At 45.3% G+C, this 10,603-nt stretch overlaps 1 protein-coding gene across 10 annotated transcripts in view; it reads right to left on the bottom strand.

Moving 5' to 3' along the window:
* Window positions 1–10,603, bottom strand: part of Ppip5k1 (diphosphoinositol pentakisphosphate kinase 1) — a 37,608-nt gene that overhangs the window by 9,664 nt on the left and 17,341 nt on the right. For 6 of the 10 annotated variants that reach the window (XM_013010182.1, XM_013010183.1, XM_013010181.1 and 3 more), the window contains 3 exons: window positions 7,648–7,773; window positions 6,893–6,955; window positions 880–1,017 (listed from right to left, as the gene is read on the bottom strand). In XM_013010182.1, coding sequence (XP_012865636.1) covers window positions 880–1,017; window positions 6,893–6,955; window positions 7,648–7,773 — 327 coding nt within the window. The remainder of the gene's footprint in view (window positions 1–879; window positions 1,018–6,892; window positions 6,956–7,647; window positions 7,774–10,603) is intronic. The other 4 variants (XM_013010185.1, XM_013010188.1, XM_013010187.1 and 1 more) reach the window with 2 other exon arrangements.

Genomic DNA, 10,603 nt, shown 5'->3' with positions numbered 1-10,603 from the left:
CGTGGGGCCTGAACTCTGGGCCTGGGCGCTGTCCCTCAGCTCTTCAGCTCAAGGCTAGCGCTCTACCACTTGAGCCACAGCGCCACTTCCAGCTTTTTTTTTCTGCTTATGTGATGCTGAGGAATCGAACCCAGGGCCTCATGCATGCAAGACAAGCACTCTACCACTGAGCCACCTTCCCAGTGCCTCCTCCTCTATTTTTTTTTTGGATTGGTCATGGGGCTTGAGCTCTAAGCCTGGGCACTCTCCCTGAGCTCTTCAGCTCAAGGTTAGTACTCTTACCACGAGAGCCACAGCACCACTTCTGATTTTCTGGTGGTTAGTTGCCTGAGCTGGTTTTGAACTCTGATCCTCAGATCTCAGCCTCTTGAGTAGCTAGGATTACAGGTGTGAGGCACTGGTGCCCAGCTCCCAAGCTGGCTTTCAACTGGATCCTTAGATCTCAGCCTCCTGAGTAGCAAGGATTAAAGATATGAGTGAGCCACTAGCACCTGGTGATCAAGTCTACTTTTGGATCTTTGTGGATATATAGGTATCCCTGTTTTTTGTTTGTTTTTGTTGTGGTGATTGTTTGGTGGTACTGATGTTTTAACTCAGGGCCTCCCACTTGCTGGGCAGGTACTTTACCACTTGAGCCAGGCTTCCGACCCAGCTTTCTGCTAAACAATTTGGAGATGAAGTCTCAACAACTGTTCTACCCAGGCTGGCCACAAATCATGATCCTTCATCTCTCAGCCTCTGGAGTGGCTAGGATTTGAGGTGTGGGTCATCAGCACTCAGCTAAACTATCTTTTAAATTTATTTCTTCTGTACTAAGAACCATGGGTATGGAGTTAGAGGCTGGGGTACAGAATGAGATTATATTATTATTATTCATACCTGCTGAGGCCTGCACATGGGCGTCAGTGTGGCGTTGGCAGACATTACTCAGAAATTCACTCACTTGACGTAAGGAGAGGGCATTATGCAGTGTTTCCAGGGGGTAGATTGTGGGCACCATGGAGCACCCTTCGAATCCTGTTGGAAAAAAGATGAGCAAAGTCAATGTTATTTCTGCCAGACCTACCCCCCAACTGGCCTTTGGAAGCATGGAGAGTCCCTGGGAGCCATGAGAGAGTCTGTGGCGTTGTAGAGTATGGGGTATCTGAGATTTCCAGGGCAGGGAACTCTTTAGAGCCCCTTAGGAAATCTATTTATCTCATCTCCAGCTTTCCTAAAAAGTCTACCTGTTCAAGCCTCCAGGCAAATCAAATCATCTGTCATCCTATCTACAGAAAGCCTGTAAATGTTCCATGGAAAAAAATAAACAGAATCCCAGTAGGGTCAACACTAACATTGCTCTCAACTTTCTAGGGAAATAAAAACAAGGATCCAGAGGTCAGGGGTGAAGTTATAGCTCTAATATGAGGCAGGGAGGCCATGGAGCTGGGAAGAAACAGCAGATTTCAGGTATCATGAAAAAAAAAAAAAAGAAAGAAAGAAAAAAGAGAAAACATCAAAACAACAGATTAGGGAAAAGGGCACGGGATCTGAGGAGAGGGGTTCATGCAATTTAAGATGTGGATAGAAAGGCTAGAATATTTTGATGCAAACTGAAAGGGCATGCATGTACACATGACGCTCAGCTGAGGAAAGCTGCATGCATGAACAGGGTGGGGAATGGAAGTTCTTTCTTGGTCGTTTCCATCACATAAAGAAGCTTTTCCCTTCTGCTGTACTAGAAGGCTACAGACTTGTAAGGATCTTTCTATTCCATCAGGAAAATGAGGCAAAACTCACAGGAAAAAGAAGAAATCCTGATTCTCTTCCTCCAAACCCAACAATTCCAATATAGATCTACCTGGCTGGGTAGGGTAAGAGGCAAACCTAAATAGGGAACTTAGTCCCACAGACTATTGTTGGAAAAAAAAATACCCCAATTGGCGGGCCAAGAAACACCATCCCAATCACATTCTTAGAATTCAATCTTTCCAATGCCTCCCCTACATCTCTCTAAAGGCACTATGATTAGGCAGGACAGCAATATCTACGTAAGACCTAAAGTTCTTATTCAACAATGACTAAAGCCCATCATCCTGAACTAAAGCCCAGCATACCTGATCATCTTCTAAATGCTAGCTTTTGTTTGCCTCAAAAATATAATTGAGCTGCAGTGCCTCAGCTTCCTTCTACAATCTAGTGGCAGGAGGGCAGAGGACTCTTCAGCCCCTCACAGTGGTTAGAAAAACATATGGACTTGAAGATAGTGGCCGCGGAGGATTATTAGAGAGGTAAGAACAGATTCCAGGACAAGAGATCTCTCCTATTCTGAACAGAATCGGGGGATGGGTGACATTAGGGGACAGTGAGAAAGGAGAATAGGAAAGGGTTGAGCAGCCAATGCTACAGCTACCAGGCAGCCTGGCCCCAATCCCATTCAAGCAACCAAATGCAAGTCACATAACCTTAGGGCAGATAGGAGAAAGGACTAGATAGGCTGTCCTGCCAGAAGTGCAATAAGCAAAGCAACCAGTCCCAAGCCAGGGTAGTGGCAGCAGCCAGCCTGTGGCAGGGGGTACCGTAGAGGCACTCGGGGTCATCCTGGCCTGAGCGCAGCCAGTTCCGGAAGAGGCGTAGGTGGTAGGAGCACTGGTGCAGGTGATGCGCCAGCGTGGCATCCAAGGAGACTGGCCGGCCCCTTGGGCAGTCAGAGGAAAAACTGCGCAGCAACCGGACCACAGGGTGCTGGTCATCCAGCAGCTCTGGAGGGGTGGGGAGATCACGGTAGGAAGCACAAAGATAAAGAAAGAGAACAGGGAGACAGAATGAGGAGGGCACTGACTTCGAGCATGATGGGGCATTGGGGGGATGGGGGCCGTTCAGATCCAAGGTGAGCTAAGAAGGAAGCAAAGATGGTCAGAGCCGCTGGCATCCCTCGCAAGGAAGAAGAGCGCCGCACAGTAAGGCTCCAAGAAAGGACCAACGAGGCCTCGTCATACAAGTCCCTCTCCTTCTTCATTGAGCACAACTGGGTCAGTACTTGCAGAGAGCAGTCACACCATTCTGAGTAGGAATGAGCTCGCCCTTCTATGGCTGGGATTTCTCGGGCTCTGGGGTTCCTGGTCATTCTTGGACAAACTTAACTGTAGCCCAATTTTCAGGAGACCGGATTTATGAGGTTGGGCTACAGATGAACAGTTCAAAGTCACTCAGAGAAGAGGCATAAGAATGGTATTGGGTATCAAGATAAAGCTAATCCTAAAAAGGCTCTTGAAGGCTCAGGAAGGACCCTAAGGAGCAACTCCTACGATGACCATAGACAGGGACTAGCGCCAGGCAGGAAACCAGATGTAGAATGCCCTTGAAACAGTGCATGTGAAAAATGACACTAAAAAGTATCAGCTTTAGCTAATCATCCTCTTAACTCTTGTTCAAAAAAAAAATATATTCCAGGACCTGGAATGACACTGGGTATATCTATCACAGAGGCTAAAAATGAGATAATTTTACATTTTGTTTCCACGGCTGATGAGTACAACTGGGAACTTTCCTTTAGCTGGTGAGTGAAAGAGCTGTGATTCCGACTCCTGTCTGTTTTTAGCTCTTGGTAACCTTTGTGGGTGCATGAGATTCGGCTACAAATGGTTGAAGGCAGTGAAAAGCATATGATAGTGGCACTAGGAGTTAGTAAGAGGAATAGCTGAGAAAGAGCTCGTGGAAAGGTATTGGTATGTGTGTCTTAAGACCACATATGAGGATGGGTAAGAACAGGAGTAGAGGAGACTGGTGTAGAGAAGGCAGGGTCAGGGCGGCTCAGAATGACTGCTCAGAATTCTCCAGCTACAAGTGGTCCCACGAACAAATGGTCTTCAGAGATACGTTAGTGTGGATGTCGAAAGAGAATTCAGCTCTACCTAGGTTAGTTTAGTGAACGCTGACTATTCCAATGGACCACACGGTTGTGTGGGCCCCTAGAAGATAATGGGCTTGACCAATCCATTGGGCACACGCTGACATTCTGGATGAGGAGGATCCACAGTCTCTTCCCTCCCTCCCTTGCCCTGGTATTTATTTTGGTGAGCTCAGCGTACAGCTTAGTGATGGGCCATCCCCATTGTCTCTTGGCTACAGACATAGGATATGACAAAAAAAAAAAAATTATCAAGAACAGGAAGGGATGAACTGAGGACCATTTTTCCATCCAAGAATGGAGACAGCATGACCTTGCTGCCTTTCCCAAGCCAGATTCAGGTTTCTCAGCTGTTTCAAAGCCAGATACCATGCAGGGAGATGGGACTGTAGGTGGGCACACTGCTGCTGATAATCTGCCACAAGCTGTTATAGACAGCAACTATTCTGTAATCACTGAGTCTAGCTGAGCAAGACTATAGCCGGGGGGGAGAGCTTAATTTAGTCTTAAAGATCAAATTAAATCAAATCAATCTTCTTCAGCAAGAGACACAGAGCTCCAAATTTTTCCTTACCACAGATACCAGATCCTGACTTCACAAGCACATTTAGTCTCCCAGCTCACACACGAGAAACATACGCAAGGTGTTCAGAGAGCTCTCGGATTTCTTTTTCTGCACTATATCTGACTTGTCCAGGTCTTTCTTCTCACCTCCTTATAGGAATATCAGTTATTTTCTTCACCTGGTGAGTTCTGCCAGCCAGAGTTTTGAGGAACTGGCGATATATAGGTTTGAGGATCTGCTTTATAAACCTAGGGCTTTTTTTTTTTATGGTGTCCAAGAAACTAGGAGATGTGTGATTTATCTAGAATTTCAAGGCCTTCAGGTCTAAATTATAGAACTTAAGTTCCCAGCTTGGGGTTGATACATCAGGCTTTATTCTGGGGGTGATTGCTGTAGTACATGATGGCCAGAAAAGCTTGAAGCTAAACGAGCAGGCATAGCCACATGGCTCTGAATGGGGACTCTGCCATCAGCACAAATGAAAGCCAGGGGGTAGAGGGAAACTAAACAAACATAGACTAATCAACTTAGGGAGAGATTTCAGCAGGGCCTAACAGAGAGATAGGGCCTGACAGGGCTAAAAGCTAGAACCTCCCACTGGCTAGACAACAGGAGATCAGCAGGGGGAGGTTTTTTTTTTTTTTTCCAGCGAGAAAATCAAGTTAATTCTACCTTCCTCAGAGTCTTAACTCTTGGACAAAAGAAATCTATATATAGCAAAACTGGATTTATCTTGAGGATAAGAGACAAGGAAGAATAAAACCCAAAGTGTGATACAAAAGAAAAGAAGTTCAACAGGGAGTGAGCCTAGGGTTCTTCTGCCAAACTTACAGAGATCAGAACTCTTCAAGTTTGGTTCTCTCCTCCCCCCCTTCTCTCTTCCTCTTCTCTCTCTCTCCCTCCCTCCCTGTCTGTGTGTGAGCACATGCATGCTAGTCCTGGGGCTTGAACTCAGGACCTGCGGCTGACCCTGAGCTTTTTTGCTCAAGGCTAGTGTCCTACCATTTAAGCCACAGCTTCTGGCTTTTTGGTGGTTAACTAGAGATAAAAGAGTCTCACAGGCACAGACTTTCCTGCCTGAGCTGCCTTTGAATTGTGATCCTAAGAGCTCAGCCTTCTGAGAAGCTAGAATTACAGACATGAGCACTGGCCTCTGGGACTCTTCAGTTTTTGTGTTTTTTCTTTTTCGGTCATAGTACTTGAACTCAGGGCCTGGGCACTGTCCCACGCTGCCACTTTAAGCCACAGTGTTTCTTTCCCATTTTCTGGTGGTTAATTGGACATAAGAGTCTCACAGACTTTCCTGCCCAGGCTGGCTTTGACCTACGGATCTCAGCTTCCTAAGTAGCTAGGATTTCAGGTCTGAGCCACCAGTGTCTGGCCAGTATTTTTTTTTTTTAAAACACAAATCTCCAAACTCTCTACCTTAGTGAGGGCTTCTGTAGCTCTTCAATGTCCTTGCAATGTACTCATTCCTAGGTCTTTCCAGAATCCCCAGCAGACAGCTCAAATCTTCACTTTCAGCTTCTCTGAGACAGTTTTGTCATTGATAAGCAAGAACCTCACTCAAAAACTTCATTTAAACACTCAAGGTACAGGGGCTGATGGTATAGCTCACTGGTACAACACATAAATATTATACATGAGATTCTGGGCTCAATCCCCAGCACCAAATTAATCCCAAATACAACAGGAAGAAAAACAAGTATGGTTCTTTCTTCTTTCCCTATGATCTTCTACTCCTTTTCCTCTTTATCCCAAAAGAAGCTGGGCTCTTATTTTCTAGGCCCAGGTACTAGGTTAGTAGTGACATAAAGCAGATGTCAGGAGCACAAGAGCCACACAAAGTACATAAAAATGGCAGGAGATAGGCATATGGACATGGGAGACTAGATATTCAAGACCCGTTCCCTTACAAGTAAGTTTGGAGGCCGGGAATTACAGCATTTCTCCAGAAGATGAACAAATTATCATCCACCCCCATCGAAAGAGTTAGAGAAAAATAGGAAGGTAACATTATATACGCTGAGGAAGGGGGAAGAGAAGAAATGAGCCCAATCTAGGCAATACTATTCTCTTTCTAAGAAAGGGATCATTATCACCTCTGTACACAGCCTGGCAGTCATGTGATAGGAAAGGGAGAGTGAAAAAAAAATATCAATGTTTTGGTGGTGACGTAGACAAAAGTGACATAATGGCGATGACGATGATGATTATGGAAGTCAGACCCTGAGTTGCCACAGGGACAGGTCAGCCAGGCTGCAGCCAAGGCTAAAGTTGTCTCAAGGGAAATGTCCCAGGAGGGACCCTTAGTTGAGTGAGAAAGCAGGGTGTCAACACAGTGGGAGGAGAGGCAAAGTCAGTGTCGGAACGCAGAGGTTAAGTGTCTGGAGGTGACATGGTGAGGAAGGATGGTTTTGAGTCAGAAGCAAACGTACCGTTAGTCGGATGCTTTGCAAACGACACAGAAAATCGTTTTACGGCCGGGACAAACAAGAGCTCTGGGGAGAAAAGACATCATGGGGATTATACCCACCCCTGTGCCCACCCTCTGCTTTGGAATTTGCCCACCGTCAGTATATTCTGTTCTTTAGTCCATTACCGGACCTGGACCCATTCTCACCCCTTAAGATTCCTGACTACCACCTTCCAATCTTTTCCTTTGGATGGAAACTCTTAGTAATCTCCATCGTCCCTACCACTACTGGCCCACAACAATCACAATTTTGCCATCATGTCTCTCTAGTCATTCGGAAATAAAATCTGTGAAGAAACTTCCCTTCCTTTCCCGAATCTCTTTCTACCTTCACCTAGCAACTTCCCCCCATCCCTGATTTCCTGAATGTTAATCAATGCTCCTCTGCATTCATCCTGACCATGGGCCATCCTTTTGGTCCTCCTCACCCCTACAGACCAGAATCCAGGAAAGATTACGAGTTGATGCAGCAAGGCTGTATGTGGGAGATTATGAAGGGATAAGCATAAATAAGTAGTATTTGTATGGTGACAGCAAATGCAAATGGAAGGGTGGAAGGGATCTTGATTCCTTCTCCCATGTATTGATGAGAAAACTGGTTATAAGGCCATTGCCAGTGCCATCTTGAGCATGAATATATCTGGAGCTGTGTCCTTGCTGGGAGGCAAATGAAAAAAAAAAATAAAAGAGTTGCCCCCCCCAAACCCACCCACATACCATCTCGATGCTTCAGACTGGCAGGTGGTAGCTTTTTGCCATGGCTGCGGGCGTAGTCCTGAAGATTCGGGGCGCTGGAGGAGCCGCCCAGCACTGTGGTGCTGAATAGCCCTGTGCACTGTGAGCCTGCAAGGCCGGGAGTGTATTAGTAGCCACGCAAAGCTGCACACAGAAGTACACACAACTTCACAGGAAAACATCAAGACACACACACACACACACACACACACACAGCCATTCAGCACCACAACCACATGGCTCTTCCACATAATGACAGACAGCATTCACTACCGCCCAGAGCCACACAGGGCAAGCAAAGTCAGGATTCTCCTGAAGATCTATGTGGTAGAAACAAGAGGCTGCTGCAGAAACAGTGTTAGTCGTATTAGGGAATTCAAAGCTACTGAAAGAGATAAGACTGTGGTTTCTAGGTGGCTCTCAGAATTGCTAAAGGAACAAATAAATCCCTCTAGATTGACTTAGATTTAATTCAGTGCCCTTTATTATGAATATAGGATTTGAGAAACCCAGAAACCTATTCCCTTATAGATCTGAAAGGAAAAGCTTTGATCGAAACTTGGGGCTGGGTTTTGAGCACATGATTGGCACCCTTCCAACTGTTTCTAAGTTTTCCATCCATCATCACCTTTCTTCAGCCCTTTTTTTTTTTTTTTTTTACCATCCTCAAGAATGAGAGTATGAGACTTGTTGCAAGGACTCAGACAACACTTAACGTTTTCTCTTTAGGGAAAGAAATACACATCCAAAAATGTTTCCTTTGTTCAACGTCACACAGTTTTATAAAGACTGAAGGAAATCTTGAATCTAGGTCTCTACTCTGAGGATCAACTATATTTGTTCAATTAAAAAAGAAAAGCTGGGCGTTGGTGGCTCACGCCTGTAATCCTAGCTACTCAGGCAGCTGAGATCTGAGGATTGCGGCTCAAAGCCAGCCTGGGTAGGAAACTCCATGAGACTCTTATCTCCAATAAACCACTAGAAAACCAGAAGCAGTTTTGTGGCTCAAGTGGCAGAGCACTCGCCTTGAGCTGAAGAGCTGAGGGATAGCACCCAAGCCCAGAGTTCAAGCCCCACGACTGACCGAAAAATAAATAAATGAATAAATAAATAAAAAGAAATAATAGGGGTTGGGAAGGTGGCTCAGTGGTAGAGTGCTTGCCTTGCATGCATGAGGCCCTGGGTTCAATTCCTCAGCACCACATAAGCAGAAAAAGCGGGAAGTGGCGCTGTGGCTCGAGTAGTTGAGCATTAGCTTTGAGATGAAGAGCTGAGGGACAGCGTCCAGGCCCAGAGTTCAGGCCCCATGACCGACAAAAAAATAAAATTAAAAAAAATTTTTTTTTTCCATAGAGGAAACGGCATTTCTGAAGTCAAGATGGACACAAATTGGAAGGCATGTGAAAAGTTAGCCGAGTATATGCAGAGTATGCCTATTGTGCTAGTCACTCTTCTAAGAAGAAAGCAGGAACCAGTAACAGAATGACATATATATTTTCTGTTCTCAAAACTTTATTGTTAAAAAAAAACTTTATTGTTTTGTAAGCCCTATGATCAAAACCAGATGCCCACACACATAAGTTCAAAGACACCAAAGAGATTCTATTGGGGATCAGTCAGGGGAGTGAATAGAACTTCAAGACTAAAAAGAATGAATTAAAGCCAGTCACTGAACCCCAGTATCTGACCTAGCATCAAGTTCCCTCCATGTGTGCCACCACTATAGTTCACAGAGACAAAGAGGTCATGAAGAGATTTGTCCTCCACTTCCAAATTACACCTTAGCCAAAACTCTACAGAGAGAGCTGGACGGAGTGTAGAGGAAGCCAGTTTTTCTGGATCCCACAGAGAAAAGATCATGATTTTAAGGGTCCTCGGATTTTACAGTCAACAGGGAAAACAGAAAACTCAGGTGACAAATGATTTCAAGACTTTTCTAGACAGTCACTTATCCCACCTTTCATGCTCAAAGGCTCTAGAATGGGATCCAGAGAGTAATAAGCATTGCTAAATATGTCTGCTTTCCCTCAGAGAAGCCAAAACTAGCTGGCTGCATCCCAGACCACCCCAAGCGCTGTCCTATATTTGCTGCCTCTACTAAACAATTTTCTGGTGCAATCATGCCAACACAGCGCTTCCCAGTCCTCAGATCATCTCTGAGGCTTGCCTCTACCTTACCACCACCATCTGTTAACCAGTTCTGTGTCCCTGCATCTTTTGCCTCATTCTTTTTGTTTGTTTTTCAGGTGGGGTTCTCACTATGTTGCCCAGATGATCCCTGAACTCCTAGGTTCAAGGAATCTTTCTGCCTCCGGTCCTCAAGTAGCTGGGATTACAGGTATGTACCATGGTCCCCAGCTTCTTCTACCTTATCCTTAACATAACTCCTACTTCACGGGACCAGATATACCTTGCCACGTCTCCTGCCTCTCTGAAAACTGTTTTTTACTGGGACTTCTGAGGAGAAAAGTCCGTATCACAGATCTATATATTTGCCATTTGTTTCTCAGGCCTCAAACCATGTAACTTAGTTCAGGGGTCTAGAAGGAAACCTACATTCAGAAAATTAGTCTGCAAAGTTACCAAGGCATTTAATCTCCTTACTGATCTAAGTGATAAAAGCTTAATAGAGAGAATCACAGGACAAGTTTTGTGTTTGTTTGTTTGTTTTTTAAACTAAGAGAGCCAGGGAACAAGTTCAGACCGCACACAGTCATCTCTGACCTCCAGTTCTAATTACTGGCTCACTTAGCCATTATGTTTAGAGATAACCCCTCCCAAGGACCACCTCCCCCTCCCAAAGAATACAATACCCTCTGAGGCTTGGTCCTTCCTGCAGTCTGTGTTCTTAGAAAAGGTTGAATGATGCTCTCCCATCCCTTTGCAGGGATCAAAAAATCAAAGAGTCACTCCCTCAAAGTCCTGAGAGAGGCCTCTG

This window comes from Dipodomys ordii, unplaced genomic scaffold, assembly GCF_000151885.1.
Source record: "Dipodomys ordii isolate 6190 unplaced genomic scaffold, Dord_2.0 Scaffold11, whole genome shotgun sequence".
NCBI classification, from domain to species: Eukaryota; Metazoa; Chordata; class Mammalia; order Rodentia; family Heteromyidae; genus Dipodomys; species Dipodomys ordii.
The sequence above is the reverse complement of the archived record's forward strand: the minus strand, read 5'-3'. Positions and strand labels throughout refer to the sequence as shown.